Source organism: Scomber japonicus, chromosome 18 (assembly GCF_027409825.1).
Source record: "Scomber japonicus isolate fScoJap1 chromosome 18, fScoJap1.pri, whole genome shotgun sequence".
NCBI classification, from domain to species: Eukaryota; Metazoa; Chordata; class Actinopteri; order Scombriformes; family Scombridae; genus Scomber; species Scomber japonicus.
In genome coordinates, this window is record NC_070595.1 from 19,172,181 (window position 1) to 19,189,665 (window position 17,485).

The 17,485-nt window shown below is 39.2% G+C and overlaps 1 protein-coding gene across 1 annotated transcript; it reads right to left on the bottom strand.

Moving 5' to 3' along the window:
* Positions 1 to 1,245: 1,245 nt before the first annotated feature.
* kcnh4a (potassium voltage-gated channel, subfamily H (eag-related), member 4a) lies at positions 1,246 to 15,776 on the bottom strand. Its single transcript, XM_053338895.1, has 17 exons — positions 15,701 to 15,776; positions 11,038 to 11,271; positions 10,585 to 10,716; positions 10,253 to 10,389; positions 9,331 to 9,583; positions 8,267 to 8,424; positions 7,583 to 7,790; positions 7,036 to 7,230; positions 6,748 to 6,947; positions 4,988 to 5,237; positions 4,669 to 4,883; positions 4,483 to 4,521; positions 3,477 to 3,844; positions 3,306 to 3,385; positions 2,993 to 3,069; positions 1,809 to 2,627; positions 1,246 to 1,251 (listed from the first exon to the last, which is right to left on the bottom strand). Exons 1-17 carry the CDS (start codon positions 15,774 to 15,776, stop codon positions 1,246 to 1,248), a joined length of 3,447 nt encoding a protein of 1,148 aa, XP_053194870.1.
* Positions 15,777 to 17,485: the final 1,709 nt, after the last annotated feature.

Sequence of the window (17,485 nt, forward strand, 5' to 3'; positions counted from 1 at the left end):
AAACCACACTGTCACCTCCCACCTTTTATCAATACATTTTTATTTGACGCTCTTCACTTCTGAACAACCAAATAAAGAAGATCCGAAAATAAAATGAATGACTCAATTACAGAAAACAAAACTTCCTTGAAAAGTCCAAGTGACAAAATTAAGTATGCTTGATATGGCCAGTATATGTAGCTTAAAATATTGTGGATTGATAACATTTAGTCAGACGTCATGTTTAGTATCATGACTCTGATGGATATCATAATCCAAGTGACGTTTTCATTGAATCTCTGCATTTAATAGCTTTGTGTGAGAGCTACATAGGAAGCTCTAATAGCTTAAGATGTAGGTGCTGTATGATAATCAATAGTTAGTAAAGGGCTCAATTACTGTTTAAAAACCTACAAGCCTAATTTCTCTCTTGTCGAAAAGACATTTTCTTCATTAGGGCTAAACCATGTTTTTAGTGTCCTGTTGAACTCAAATAAAACATCACAGTTTTTTTTGGGGGGGGGGGGTTGTCTGTTATATTGTTTGTTATCAGAATTACTGCTAATACGTCCCAAAAACACCTTTCAGAGTTAGGATATCATGTTAAGATGTGTTTGAGCTACTTGCCATTGTTAGTAGATTGTCCAAAATGGAAGTTCAAAGGACCATAATAATATGGGGAACTTGAGTGTCTTACGTCCACAGTAAACATTTAAACTGGGTCAGGAATTATCAGTCACCATTAACTTGGTCAAACAAACGGACAGCAAAGGGAAAAAAAGTACAAGTGACATGAATGATGAGTTCAATAACCCTTTTTTTACACCAATATTCAATCATATATTAAATATTTTATCTGGAATATATTTCCCTTTCTAGATGTTACATATATACTCTTTAAACACAGATTCGAGCGAGGTATTGGCATGTTCTGTATTTTTTAATTCTTTCAACAGATTACAGCTACAGCAAACCAGCTAATTTGATATAATAAATAGCACACCAGAGAAAATATTGTTTTTGAAGAACAAGGTTATAATCTTAAAAAAATCAAAACCACCTTTAAACTCAAATGAGGCTGGTTTTCATGAATGTTGAAAATGAAGAAAATATAACATATACTGTATTAGGAAAATAATCCAAATCTCACCCTCCTGTTAAATGCAGTGCAAAATATTCCAGTTTATTCCTGTGTGTGAAATGCCTTAACTGTTATAACCACACATCACCACTGGATGGTGCTGCAAACTCATAAGTCATAGCATCTCAAGCCTGGACACAATGACAGCAGAGAATATGTAAACAGTAAATCTCCCTTGTGCTGATGTTGTGCAGAATCAGTGTTTCAGTTTTGTTTTTTAAATCAAGAACACTGACAATTAAATTTCATTTAATGTCAACTTCCAAATAAAAATAATTAAATGCTAGAATGAGTGTGTGGTGCATGTTATGTTGCATTGTCTTTGCAATGATCTCAGTCGTAAAGCAGTAATTTGGCTAATCTCTTCCTTTTTAACAAACAATATTATTAGTATTAAAAAAGTTATGAATACAGTTTAAACTATATATTATTTAGTTAGTACAGTTACAGCAATTTGTGCATTTGGACAAAGAGCATTTTATTTAATGTAACCTTAGATGTTTTTAAAGATTTCATCATTATCCAACAGTAAAACATCAAGAAACAGAGGTCATCAGTGTGGGGTTTATTTTCCCTGCATATCCAAGAGACGTGGCTGAACTTCTAAGGTTGGAGTACTGCTGCTCATACCTTGAGATTCAATACTCTCAGTCGCCGCTTGATACAATGATGCTCTACAGTCTGTTACCTGCCCCAGCAATGTGTGGTGAATGGGACTGGACCCAGTTGGGTCATTTGGCCTGGGGCCACTGACAGAGCCCTGTTGGCTATGGTTGTGCCCTGTGCACATTGAGGTCTGGACTCCTAAAGGGGTGAGAGAGCTGAACACAGTGTGAAGCTGTGGTTGGCCAGTGGGAGTGACAGAGGAATGGATGGGTGTGTGGGAGTTGGTCTGATTGTGTGTGGGATCAGAGTTGGTTTGAACACTCAAAGAAGGGTGGGAGTAATTTACTGGGGAACACAAGGGGTGAGAGTTGCTCATCGTTGGAATAGAGGCATTGTAGGGAACTGGAACTGGAAAGCTACTGAAGGCAGTACTGAGGCCCAGGAGTGATGGACCTCCTTGGGCACGGGATTGGGTCATGTAAGGGGAGCTTGGAGTTGCTCTAGAGGCTTGGAAGGGGCCGCACTGACTCTGTAACCTGTGAGCTGTGGCCCCTTCTCTATCAGCACAGCACAGGTGTAAACAGGATGACAAAGGGGTAGAGGAATGTAGTATGGTGGGACTTCTGGCCTGGGAGGGCATCCCACTGCAGCCCCACGCATTTCTGGCAGGGTGACTAATTGCTTCATGATGGAGGTGTTGTCCAGTGGCTATATTTAATGGGACATGGGACTGCCAGTCACTGGAAGCAGTTACACTGGGACTGGGGACTATCGGTATGCCATAGGAAAATGTGGAGGCTGGAGGAGTATAATGGAGCATGGCCATATGGGACTGTAGGACATGCATTATGCCATGGAGCTCCTTGGCCAGGTTGGATACTTCTTGATTTAGGTTGTTCACCTGAGAAGAAAAAGTAAAGATGGTCATTTAATAATTTAATATAATAATTTAAAACTTCTGAGTTACCAGAATCAGAGATACACCTTGAAGGAAAGGATCAAATTCAGTTGCCACAGTTAAAGTTAGAGCGTGATCACAATCTGTCATCCCCATATCACCTGAGTTTCACACTTAACATTACATTTGTGTCACCAAGTGGGGGCTGTTAATTCTGCATGTGCCCAAGAAGCAGTGAAAATACTTACAAGTTCAAACATTAATGAAAGGTATAGACTAACTTATTAAAAAGCAATTTGCCATCAAAAATAAAAGCACCAATATACTGTACAGTCACTTAATTTTTATATTTTCCATATTGAACATACCTCTTTGTTCAGTTTGCTGATGTTCTGTCTCACTTCTTCAGTCTCCAGAAGCAGGTTTGCACTCACCTGGAGCCGGTCTGATAAAGGGATTTAAAAAAAACATACAGACAGGAAAGAACTGAGATTACCCTCTTCACTGGTTAATGAGAAGATATATGGCAATTGAGTGAGAAATAATGTATCCAACGCAGAGAGTTCATGTTTATTTAACCTTGTATGACTTCTCCTGAAAAGTGTTTTTAATCAAGATTTTTGCTGTCCCAATTCAGTAATTCATTTTTTTTATCCATTATGCAGCTCACAGAGACTTTACCTGTTACATTAGTCTTTGCCTCACTCTGCTCTACATTAAATTGAAATGCGTGACCATTGTCCTCAATTCCATCCACGACCCTGGCAGAGACACAAATCAGTGTTACATAATTCTCAATAGATGTTAACTGATTACAGTTGATATTTGGAAAAAGCAGGTTGAATGGGTTACCTGGGGCTAAGGCTCAGTGGACTAACACAAGGCAAGGATGGCATCAGTAGCTTGGCTGGTCGATGGGTCGAGCCAGGGTCATTGTTAAAGCTGGGCAATGGAGATCGAGTGAGTTCCTCATTGGCAAATGGCTGAGAAGAGGGGATTTGGCCTCTCCCCCCCTGAACAGGTGACCGACAGAGATGCAGCGCGTTAATGTGGCGGAGTTCCTCTCCTAAGAGGGTGCTGAGGCAGCTCTGACGCACAGGGCTGCCCACTCCATGTAACAATGGCACTCTCTTCCCCTGAGAGTGCCTCATGTCTTCTCCATGTTCTGTGTCATCTGCCTCAATTATATAGGGTAGTTTATGGTCCAAAGAAACTTGGCCCTTAGGAAAAGATGGTTGGAAGGTTAGATGTTTATTTTTAAAATATTGACATTGACACACATCCATTAAAATATCAGACATCATGATGTGATTCTTCTGATGTTTAGTTTTCAGTTTCAAATATGGTAAAATAACATATATTAGCATGTGTAGAGTGTGCTGAATATGACAGAGCAAAATCCAGAGCTTTCTCTTCCACAACAGGCCAAAAACCAAAAACAGAAAACAAAGAGCTGTAGTCTTGTTACATCAAAAAGTAAACTTTCATAAAAAACTGTGTCATTTCCACTTGAACTTAGCTATAATGTTCAAAATGTCTGCATATTATTTTTGTAATACTGAGTGCATAACAAAGTGTGTACATAAACTTGAATTATCAAATATTGCACAGGATTTTGATTACACAAGTGTCATAAAGCACTTTATGACAAAATAATCCTGCTGAAAGTTGATCTCGCCTGTATTGCCCACACATTTCCTTTATTTGTTGTTTCTTTTTTTGACAAAGTTAGGCAGTTAGCATTTACCATAACGATTCTACATTTTGAGTAAAGTTGTCTATGATTGTATTGTAACTGACTGTCAGTTGTATCAAGCAGATCAAGGCTCATGGAATTATATTAGTGAGGCACACATACCTGTGACTGCCTGGGGGACCATGGAAACCTTGTTAATCCCTACAGGGATTGAAGTCATAATTAACAAGGGATTACATACACATTCTATATTTAGTATGTTTCTATTAATTACCTGAAGCAAGGAAACAGAAAAAAAATGGTACATGAAAGTTTTGTCACTCTCTGTTTTAGTAACAAATGTCTTACATCAACTTCACTGCCTTCTCTCAAGTTGTAGGTAAGGTTGTGGTGGATGTCAGAGCTGAACCGGCTGCCATACTCTGGGTACAGCCGCAGGACCTCCCTCAAAGCTTTAACGCTGATGTATTGCAAGTCACAGTAGGTTAGCGCCTTCACATCTGCATTAGTCTTGATCACCTGGTCATGTTCTGGGAGGTCAGCCCCTATAAGGTCCCCTTTGCCTGTATGGATTGTTGGTTAAACAGAGGGGTTACACAAAGTGCAAGGCAACTAAAGATGCAAAAAATTCTGAGAGGACATGTTTCACCCATAAGACATCACTGACCTAGGATTGCCAGAACCATGCCATCTTTCAGAACCTCCAGTGAACCTGAGCAGACAAAATAATTGGCTTGTAGAGCATCTCCGTGCCGAATCAGATATTCCCCTGGTGCACAGAAGGAGGTCTTGATGTGCAGGGACAGGGAGCGCAGACACCCTCTGCTTGCTCGCTCAAATACAGGCAACTGCAGGATGTCTTTGTTCAGATGCATGGCAATGTCAGCTCGCAGTTCATCTGGGAAGTCGTGCAGCAGCTGAAGGAGAGGATGGAAACAAATAATACTTAAATGATTGTTGCAACAAATCTGATAGTCCAGTCTGCTAGCTATAGTGCTTCAGCAGATTAAAAAATACCCCCACCTCCCTGAGTGATAGCTGTTCATTTTCATTGCTGAACATGAATACATATCATGTGTTTCACCATCGTGTCGACTACATGTCCCAAAATCTATTATCTGCAAGCTGGCCAAAAATATTAAAGACATCACTTCAGACATTTAAAGCAACAGACTGCATACTGTCTTATTTCAAAATGATGTCTCTGTTGATGGTTTTGCTGACATGCCGTAGGTGGAGCTTATGTGGTGAATAAAAGCTTGTTCAAATAACCAAGGTTTCTTATCATGATAGTTGAGATTTCATACTCTATAGGTTATGGATCTATTTTGGGGAATATTTTCATATTACCACTAAATCAAATGACTCCATGTAATCTAAAAAAGGTCACTAGTGAAATCGAACACACTACCCTCTTTCTACACGGACTGCGTAGCTAAAGCAGCACATCAGCAGGACAACAGCAGCTGCAATCCACCATCAGTTTCACACCGGATCTGTTCAGTATACTGTTATACACTAAGAAACACTTTTGTCTTATTCTTAATCTTCGTTTTATTTGTAGAGAGACATGAAACATGGGTTGATTGCGGGTCACGATATGCAACAAAGTCAGCCAAACACACTTGAGACAGTGGTCTGAAAAATCCCCAACTAACGCTGCAGATTTATGTAGGCCAGCAGAGGGACCTTGCATCTAGCGAGAGACCTGGATATTGTTGTCAAGAGGCAGTAGAAGCCAAATGAGAGCTAAAAGGGGAGTAGATAATAAGATGCCTGGAAACACAGAGAAAGGGAAACTCAGTCAAAATACTCAAGTAAACAATATTTCTCAGACTTTGAGGTACTGCTATTATAAGTTGACCAGATGATTTGAATACATCTATCACTGCTGGCACATACAGTAAAATAACAAAAAAAGTAACTTGTGGTTTTAAAGGTTGATGCACTCACATGGTATGCAAAGCTGTTCAGTAAAAACAGACACAAGGTGTTAAAGCCAGCATGTTCTCAGAAACCAGCGGCTGTGTCTGTCAACAGTGAATTAATTATCTACAGATGGTAGTTGCGAGGGTGTTAATGAGCATTCTCTCTATTTCTTCTCCTGCCCTTGTAATTACAGGGAACTTCTCCTAGATCAGATTTGGCATTGTTAACGAAAGTTCTATTTGCAATGAAGTGCCATCCACTTAAGGAAATGGAATAAGACTCAAGAGAAATAGATGCGACCCACATTTTAAGGATGGCATTTCTGAATCTAGAAACCAGCACCCACACAGAATGTATTCTTTCTTCATGTAAAGTACAGTAGCCCACACAGAAAAACTTTAACAACAAAGTCTCTTATTAGGGTTAAAATGTTTTAACAGGCACAAGGTTACTTTACCCCAATAAACCACAAGCTCTAATTTGTGTTTCTGTACAAACCTCATTGGCATTGATGCCATTGTTGACAGACCATGTGGCCTGGAAGTACTCCAGCATCCTCTGCTTCAGCTGTTGAGGTAGCCGGTGCACACGGATAAAGTCTTTTAGGTCCTTCATCCGGGTGTGGTAGAGTGAGCGTCGTGAGTACATGCGCTGGATGATGGCTGTCACGTTGCCAAAGACCACTGCGTGCATCAGGGCTGGAGGTGGGAGAGGGTGTAATATTATGATGATCTGAGAACATTTGTCATCTTTCTATGAATTTTCTGTGTTCATAAGAAAACTCACCGCCCATCAGCATAATGCAGATGGAGAAGATTTTCTCTGCATCTGTATTGGCACACACATTGCCAAAACCAACACTGGTGAGGCTGCTGAGCGTGAAGTAGAGCGAGGCGATATAGGCGCTAGGCATGGAGGGACCACCCATGGTACTGTTGATGTAAGGTGTTTCCAGACGCTTTCCCAACTCCTGAAGCCAGCCTGGTGGATGAGGTCAGAGGATGGTTGGATAAGACTAACAGAAAAAAATGTTTTTATATTTTGCTACGCATCAGTGGATGAGTCTTTCTCCTTTGATGTAATGGGTGATATAATAGACAATGATATAACGTATCACTGGTGATATAATGAAATTACTCGGTGACCTCCACTTCCTCTGCACTGAGGAGACAAATAGACCATGTGCTGCTCTGGTCCACTGGGGTTGGCAGGAGAGACACTGGCAAGCCAAGTGAGCCAGAGCACCAAGCTAAGCTAATGAGTGATTGAGAGAATCATAGTCTTGATTCAGTGTTTTTTTGAGCCTTCAGACACACAAATGCAATGCGCTCACCTATGTCCCAGGTAACAGGGTCACTGCTTTCTATCTCCTTGCGTCCAATGACGTACCAGACGCAAGCCATCCAGTGAGCCAGCAGAGCAAAAACAGACATCAGCAGGGTCAGAACCACAGCACTGTACTGGGAGTAGCGATCCAGTTTTTGTAACAGGCGCAGTAGGCGCAGCAGGCGAACTGTCTTCAACAAGTGCACCAGTGAGGTCTGGACAAGGAGATGGGGAGCAGAACATACAAGCTAAATAATATTTTCTTTTAAACCTGTTTTTCCACATGCAGTTTTATTCCACCCACCCTCTTACCTCATTTAACCTTGGTTAAGTGCTATTTAACAGACTCCATGGTGAGACACTTGCTCTGACTTTAATGTCACTAATAGCAGGAAAGTTTACAACTACAAACACAACTAAGGATGCTGTAAGAAAGATGTATGTATGTGTCAGCTGAAGCAATCCATGTGAGATGCTAGAATTGATCTTTAGGATGAAACTTAGTCAAGCTAACAAACAAGAATGCTCAGTGAAGTGGTTGCATGTAAGGATATCCTCCAGTCCATTACCATGGGGCAAAAACACTACTAAAATTTTGGCTGCTATAGGCTTAAAGTTAGTGCAAAGAAACAGGCAGACATGGAGAGTACAACAGCGGCATACTTCCAGATATATACAACAATAATCTTACCACTGTGATGTTGAAAGCATAGAGAAGGTCGAAGGGCAAAGCTGCAATCAGATCAACAAAGAACCAGGTGGTGCAGTAATGGAGGTAGATGGAGCGGGCATCGTACACCACCTGACCTGACTGACTCACATAGGTGGTTCGGAAATTCAGGATAATATCTGAAAAGGAGCGGTGAAAATGGATTAGCAGTTTGGTCATTTTAAAGGGACTAGAAAGGAAGTTACTTTATAGTTTACAAAATAAAAGAGGGAAAAAAACCTTAAATTGTAATAGTGATTAGTTATTTGAAAACTACTATATTTTTTGAAAAGTTAATACAGACACACTGTCCTAATTATTGTGATACATTCCTGGCACTAACATTTAACTTTTCCGTACACTGTCAAGACACTGACTCCTCTCTTTATTCATTCATCCATTCATTCATTCATTGACTATTAAAAACACTTGTTTTGCAACAAGCATCCGAAATATCCCACTCAACATCTTGGCATAAAACATACATGCACTTTCACAAAAAGAAAAGTTACATCAGCAGCATGTGACACAAGGTGAGCTTATTTTGAGCATGAATATCACCAAGCACGTCTGTCGCCAGACAAACTTGTTGAGAGAGAAGAAGTCAGAGCCACATGACAGATGTGCTATCACACTTCCTTTGGAAGAAAAGTGGGACGAAGTGAGAGAAATCTAATTATGATTCGTAACCTGGGGCAACAGAGACACCCTGAGTGGGCGAGGAAAAGGTTTATATATGTGTTAGCCATTGCCAGGGAAACCGCTGCAGCTGCACCAGGAAATATAGTTATTGTTATTAATTTAAACATTGTTGTCTTTTTATAATGCTGCTCAAGGTAAACTTAAGAGGTGAACTTTTGTGCAGCATGACATCAGTGGTACAAGCTATCAGTTAATTTTCAATGAGAGAAGACTAAAATTACCTATTTAAAATGTTCTTAAAAACATAATATATCTTCATGAAAGGTCATAAAATCACATGGTTGTACACAAACTCTTAATTACAATGATAAAAAAAGTTCTAATCAAATATAAAATTATCATACCAAGTATGAAGAGCATCTCCACTGCTATGTCACTGTCTATAGTGCTGTGGCTGACAAGTGAATGATGGTCGCTGTCCTCATCGTGACTGACAAAGCAGACGTCGTAAGGAACAGTGACAGCAACATAGAAGGTCGCCAGTAAAATAAGCCAGTCCCACAAGGCCTTAGAGATGCTGTAGTGAAGCAGGATGAATCGTGACTTCTTTACAGCTGCAACCTTGTACTCAGGCATAGACGGTTTCTGAAACACAGTCTGACAAAGGAGAGAAAGTCAGAACGAATTACTTTTTTTTAAACCCTGAAAGCATCACTGGAAATTGAATTCTGCAAAGGGGAGAAGGTATTAGACTTGAATCAACAGTGATGAACGTTAATTCGAATGAGGATATTTTTTCGGGATGAATAAAACCACTTTAAAAATTTGAAAATGAAAAAGGACCAATTGCATTTATACATTTCCAACTGAGGCAGGGCTTACATCTCGCATGAAACACTGCCAGTGATCATCTGTCATCATCATTACCTTTACAATTGCTGTTAAATAGACTTGAATGAACAATTTATGTACAAAATGGGCTTGCTGATTTTTTTTTGAAGATGGTCACAGATGGAAAAAATCAGTAAATGTGAGGTATTCATCCAATACGAATTAAAAACCTTTGAACATTTAAAAAGACTACAGATTGGTGCCAAACAACTCAAAGCTCACCTGGTTGGGATTTTATATCGACTGATGAATCTCATAATTGGAGCGAGCTCTGATTCAAATGTCATCAGTATTTACATTCAAATGAGACATATAACTTCAAAAATAGTCAGTTCAGCTATCAAAAGATCAAATGCCTTTGTTTCATGGAGTGTAGTCAGTTATAATGAATGATAAAATGTTGATATGGTATAATAATCAGGGTTTTACACTCACATTGGTTAGCTTCCTATTGCTCCTCTTGGAGAACAGATTGGTCAGGTGGTGTAGGATAGTCCTCCCCCTGTCTCGAGCTTGGGAAAAGTGGGATCGTTTGGTTTTCCTGTCCTGGTGAGATGCTTCTGACATAGCTGCTTGCAAAAAAAAAAAAAAGCACAATACCCACAGAATAATGCAAATGACATCATTCCCTTAAGTGCCATATTCCATTTAGCTTTCAATTATTTAAATAAACATGACAGCATGATATTTTAAAGCTAAAATAGTTTGCTAAAAGCTCAAATTTAAATTGTTAACAGCTAGGAAATGCATGTGTAATCAGGCCTCACCGTCTCCAGGAATGTAGTGATGGCTTTTCCCATGTGATTCACTGATGTCTTTGAAGGATAACAGGAACAGCACCACCTCACCTTTCTCGTTTTTAATTGGCACAATATCCAAAAAGCACCAAAACTGATTCCCTGAGGAAATGAGAAAAGTTACAAAACAGTACCAACAGACAGCTCTTACCCCACAGTGATAGTTAGATTTCTAGTAACACTGCAGTGATAGTTTTTTTTTTTAAATAGCTAGCCTCAACTCACTGCCCTCTGTGTGTGGTTTTAAGTAGTGTTTCTTAAAAAATAACAAGGTGAGGAAAATGCTTTAATTAGAGGAAAGTGCCACCTGTTTTATTTGGGTTTAACACATAGGTTTAAACGTAATATTATAATAAAGAAAATGTATGTTCCTGAGTCCATGGTCAACTCAACTTCTGGGTGATTAAGTAACTTGGTGTTTACCATTTTTCCTATAAAAGCAGACTTCTCCTTGGTACTCCTGTTGGCCTTCCAGAGCTTTGTCTACTTGCTGAATCAAACTTTCACTGGTCTCTGCCCCGTGAAGGAAACTGCAGGTGCATGTTTTCTGCATCACCTCAGTCCGAGTGAAGCCGGTCAGCTCACAAAATCCATCAGAACAGTACACAATGGGGTAGCCGTAGCGACCCTGAGCATTTCCCAGTAAGAAATTACTGTCTGCAAGGGGAATAAAAGAAGAGGAAGGTTGAATGTAATGCTACTGTGTGACCTCGAAGGATAAAAGAGTGTGATTGAGGAACAATAGTTTGTGCTTTTCGAGCTGTAAAGCTATGATTAACACCGAGATGGATGCAGCACTGAATGTAAGGTGGCAAAAAGGTCCTCTTTTCTTTTTCCACCTCCTCACCAAACATCATTCAAGATTTGATTCCTTTGTCAGTGCACAAAAAGAAAACTTTTAAAAATGTATTTATTTAACCATAGTCACTTTTTGTTTACTGGCTGAGTTCCAATAGTTTAGTGTACATCAGAGAGGGCTTTGAAGTATGTTGGTGGTGTGTATGAAGTCTTAAGATATATGCAGGGGTCCAGCTGGCTCCATGAGAGACCAGTGCCTCTTGGTGAGCCTCAGCCCTTAATTAGTATCTGGGGCATGGTTTCATCCTGCCCCTGGTTGTGCAATGGATTTCAGAATTAGCACACCTAGACACACACACACACACACACACACACACACACAAAATGTATGATGTATTTTGCAAATGTGCTTGTTTTGCCATTTTAAAACTGTTCTTCTGTTAAAAATCATTAAATGTTATGAAAGCCTAAACTGTTTGTTTTGAAAATGTATGTTTATTTAATTATCATGATACTTCAGCAGGTATGACGGGTGCAATACTGCCTAATTAAGACGCTTGTTTGTTTCGAACAGTCATTTGGGAATTCCCTTTGTATTTAAAAAGCTGTTATTTACACAAAAGATTAGAAAAGTTAGTCTTATTATACTCACAATACAAGTTTCTCACATGCTCACATAAGGTAAGAGAAACAACACAAATCTTTATGCCTGAGAAATAATGGTGGATAAGATCTGTGATTAAACTTCAGGTAGATATTAAAAAATGAATGCAATGTTTGAAAAGAAGATGTTTTGCAGCTGCTGGAACATTGGAGAGTCTTTTTAGGGCAGAGAGTGTAGGTGGTGAAGCAGAAGAAAAAACAATAATGAACCTAACACTGAATTAGACAAAGGAGTGAATTCAATGTGTAATGGTCTTCTCTGCAATAAAACACAGAAAAGAAGCCGAACAGCAAAGAGTTTCTTCACACTAACCGATGAGGAGGGTTATGGCAGGCTACCATTATCTGTGATAGCACAGATAATGTTGCATGCCAACTATAAATGGACACAAACACCAGACTCAATACCATGTTTTCTGTCCACAGCAAGATACGTTTCCAGTGTGAATTGTGTGAGTAACCCTTTTGTAAATTAAACCTGGAAATAAAGGAGCCTGTTTCCATTCTCATTTTAACCCACTACTGATAAGCTGGAGATTGATGAATAAAAATAACGTACATGGGGTCATGTTCTCCAGGTTCTTTTGTATGGATAAATAACAGCTAAATCTCAGCCATTGTTCACTGACTAATACATGTCTGCTTTGATTTGTGTCCACATAACCATAAATAACCCTTCAATATGGAGAACAATAGAGTGAGTTCGCTGAGTGGTGTCTTCTTCCATTTATTCAATAAGTTTCTCTCTGAATGTAAGCATATTAAATTTGAAACAAATTATTTGCTGGATTACGCAACAGGCAATATTGGACACCTGTGCCGCAACCAGTTTTAATGAGTGTGGTGCTTTGTAATCTCCCTAAATCTAGGAGAGTAAACACAGACTATAATGCACAGTTTATTGAACAGCATGTCGTTATAGATTTATCTGATGTAGACGGTGCAATTTTTAAAACACAATCACCAAGCAGGCATCATCAGTGTTAACAAATCTATGTTCCAGAGGAAAAGCACAAGACATGCAATTAATGAAATGTGGATATTTTCTACCTGATATGTGTGAAGTTAATCTCATAAGAAACTAAAGTAAGAAGTGAGCTCTGCAAGCTTGTGTTGCCATAGCAATTTGTGCAAAAAAACCCAACAAAAAAACAAAACACGCCAATGCTTCAATTTGCATCTATGAGGTTACAGAGAAAATGTGCCCTCTGAAAAACAGATGTAGCCAATAAAGGATCTGCATATCAGCCTCATTGTGATTCACACAACTCATTGCAGCTCATTTAACAGATTTCACTAACTCAGGGAGCTCATATCATGAATGAGTGAGGATTTTATAACCCTTATGAATTATAAGTGCAGCCCTTTTAGCCACATGTGCCCACTCCCTTTCAATTACATTACCAACACATATATTCTACCAATATTTATTTAAATCCCTAAGATTCATGTCTTGACTGTAATCTTTATTAACAGAGGTATATCTTGGTTGGATCCCTTGCCAGCACCTGCTTTCCTCAATGTCTTCAACCTCTTAATTCTCCTAATTACCTATATTGGGAGGTGGCTATTGAATAGATGAATAATTAAATTGTTTTGACTAAGCCATCCAATAATATTTGATTGATTTTTGGCCACTGCATAATTCATTTTAATTCATTTCCCTGCTCACATTTCAGGGTCATGCGAATACCACTCCCATTCAAGCGAGCCCAGCTTTAGTTCTCACTGTCTCAATGTGGATATTTGTTTTTTATCCACTGAACAGAGATATGAGATGAATATATTTTTTTTAGCCCTGCAGTTATCTTAAGAGAGATGTCTTTACACAAAAAGGCTTTTCAATTTAAACACGACATATTCAAAGCCATCCTTAGATTCAATATTGCTTTGCTCTGAAGCCATCTCTTGAAGGCTGCCCCCTTCACCTCCCACTCAGCTACTCGGTCAATCCACCCACTTGCACATCTGATACAGTGGTATTGTGGCAGCTAAGATTGAGAAAATGTCTGCCACATTGTGTGTGTGTGTGTGTGTGTGTGTGTGTACAGAAAGCAAGAGCAAACAACATGAAGACGTTAGGGAGGATTTATGTGTTTGCGACTGTGTCATCACACTGAATTTGAGAATTTGTGAAGTTGTAAAGGACATGGACAGTCTGACCCACACACACTCTTTTCATCATGTTCTGGAAAGAACTTCGCTGTGTGCTTGCAGATAACTTTTCACTATACTGATTCTGAGGCATGATGCTTATGAATAGACTTCGGCATAATTACCAACAACACAAATCCAAAATGGATGAATGGGTGACCATCATAACTGTCAAGACATGAAGATATGACCTACGAAAGCAAAGACCAGCTTAGTTTGTGTCTGTGAAGGTCGAATGAACATGAATTGCTCATACTCTGGTGATGTGCACTAAGCAAACTCAAGCCTTAGCCTTGATACATTGCTTTCCACACAATAACTGTTGAGTAAGGCTAAGAAGTAATTAAGAATAAGAGTAAAATGTTGTTACATTTTATGGTAGATCTACAAGAATAATAATTAGAATAAGCTATATTTCTTCAGATCTAAAATGTATTGTGTTTACAATTACAGGTTATTTCAAATCATTTAGATTTATTCTCTGGTGACTGCAATTTTCACTTCAACCTGATCTTATGACATCAATTCTCTAAAGCATCAAATAGCCAATTATCACCAAAATATGAATCCCTCATCAATCTAGTCTAAAACAAGATGTTTGCAGAAACCCTTCAAATTAAAATAAAAAAATATTGATTTCTCAGCTGCCTCATGTGAACCTCTCCTCCTTATACCATGTGCCCCACGCTGGGCATTACGAACAGTATGTGCAAAACAAACATCACAGTAATGAAAAAAATAAGATATCAGCATATCATTCTCCTTCCATGAAAAAATATATAAGAGGTTGATATTAATGGAAATATGAGAGAAACATGTTCAGATTAAATTAATTAAATTCAAAGATTTAATTTAATTTTTTTTTTTTTTTGAAGGAAATACCTTGACTGAAAAATACTTGATCTTGCAGGGGAACAACCTGTATCTATAAGCAACACCATGGTTCAACAAGTGGCTCTTTAGTTCTAATACATCACCCGAGACTGTTGTGTCCGCCTCCATGGTCATAACTTATAATTGGAGCACACTAATGTTGGACACAGTTGTCTACTGCAGTGTTTCTCAGTGTCAGTCACAATCTAGAACTGGGTTACAGAAATGCCAAAGGCAAAAACAAAAAAAAAAAATCCTAAAAGCTGAGGTAAGCTTGTGAAGTTGCAGCCTTAAAACTGAGACAGACCTATTTGCTGGCAACACAATGGTAATTTATTAATTTGTGTCCCAGACACAGACCCAGTACGGGCAAGCAGTCCAACCAAAGGTGTACGTCACCATATGCACAGAATGTACAGTATCAGTCAAAAGTGTGGTAACAAAACCACTGGCATATATGTGCTATTCATGTACAATGGCATAAAGGCAGTCTTAGAAAGCGTATTCAAACCAGGTCTTGTAGAAATTTCTAGTGTTAAAAAGACAGATATTAGTATCATGGATTATAATAGAAATCTCTTCTCCAAAATATACTTACGTGTGCCATCAAAGTGGTTTGCAATGGTGTCCAAGAAGGTGTTTTGTGGGGCAAGGAGGCCCTTCATCACGGGCATCTTGCTCTATAGGAGATAGTTGCAGTATCTCAGACAGTAGTTTCCAGTGGATCGTCACTATTCCCCAAAGAGGACCCGAAAGAGAACCACGGTGCCTCTCCTAACTCCTCTACAAGGTTGAAACAGTGCGCAAGTTGTGTCTATTCTATGTTGTTTAGAGGACACCAGTGGCTTGCATCACGCACAAAACTAATTTCTTCTTCAGAAGAGAGCTCGGAGATGTTGCAGTTCATTAAAGCTCCTCTCTCAGTATTGAGTCTGGAGCTTTCAGGTTCAGATGCGCATCCCTCTGTTCTCAGCAGTACTCCAGTATCACAGTGAAGTCTCAGCCTCTCTTCACTCAGTCTAACTCCACTCACCGTGGTTCCTGCCATCTCTAAGTCCCCTGCCTCTCTCTCTCTCCCTCGCTCTCCCTCTCATACAAAAGCCTGAACCATCCCCTTTCTGCAGACTGTGTTTTTATTAGTTTTCTCTCTTGCCCTATCTTTGTTTCCGATATAAAATGTGTCCTTCAACTTCTCATTCCCCAAATAAGTTATTAGAAATCACTTTCTTTCTCTATGTGCTCTCTGTGCTTTCCTGCCTCATGCTCTATCTTCCTTTGCACCTTTTCTCAAACTCCTTATTGGGATGTAAAAGATGCTGGTCTGTTGCTCAAGCTGCTTTCGTCATATTATATTGTATTGTGTAAAATTGTTGTATTAGTTCTATAAAGACAGCGAATAAACAAATGAGCATCATATATATACATAGAGAGAGAGAGAGGGGGAGGGGGGTGAGGGGGAGGGGAGAGAGAAAAGAGACAGCATGTGTTGGTTGCTGTGAATATTCTGACACAGAGAATAATGTGTTCAATAAGACTGGACATATGGAGGTCAGAGGTCAGGCTGAATACTGGGTTGTGAGTCACTGTTTGGCAGAAAGACGCTACAACTGTTGAGCTACTTGAAGAATCTATGGGTCTGCGTCTGATTCTCTGATGTCTGTATCACCGTATCTATATCACATTTTCTTTGTTACCTAAACAAACACCCCCGCACACAGATGCTGAAACACAGACAGTGTACAGTAAGCCTATACGTACACGCACCACACATTGATGGCATTTCTAAATTACAACACACGGATCTTTGTGTAGCATTCTTGCAAATGACCACTTTCCTCTAGGATCCATATGAAGAACTGCACATCCACTGAGACCTGACATTTCATTAATACATAAGTTATTAGATTTGTTTTTTCTCTTCCATGGCAGACAACATTAGTTTTATATTAAAGGTATTTTAGTTTGTTCAAAAGATATTTTTGGTTATTCATTGGTTCACACATGAATGAGTCACTATTTTGTCAGAATGACCGTATAAGCCTACATGAGTGGCACAGTTTTGGAAAAATTAAAAATTCAGCTTGATTTAAAATGCATGTTGTACTATGTTGCCAAGCAGCAGTCTTTTTTGAATGTGTCCCTCATTAGTGTGTGTGGTTTTACTCTGCAGTCTATCAAATTTGTGGACTAGCTTTAGATGCCTACTGAGTGCTTAATCAGAGGACTTTCACTTGGTTGCTTTCACTGCAATTGCAATTGGCAATGTGTAAAATAAAATGGTTTCTTGGGGATTATGTGACCCCAGAGGTGCTTTATCTCACAAGTGCTTTATTCTATCATTACATTTTTTCATGACTTTGTCAATTAATATGCACCACATGAC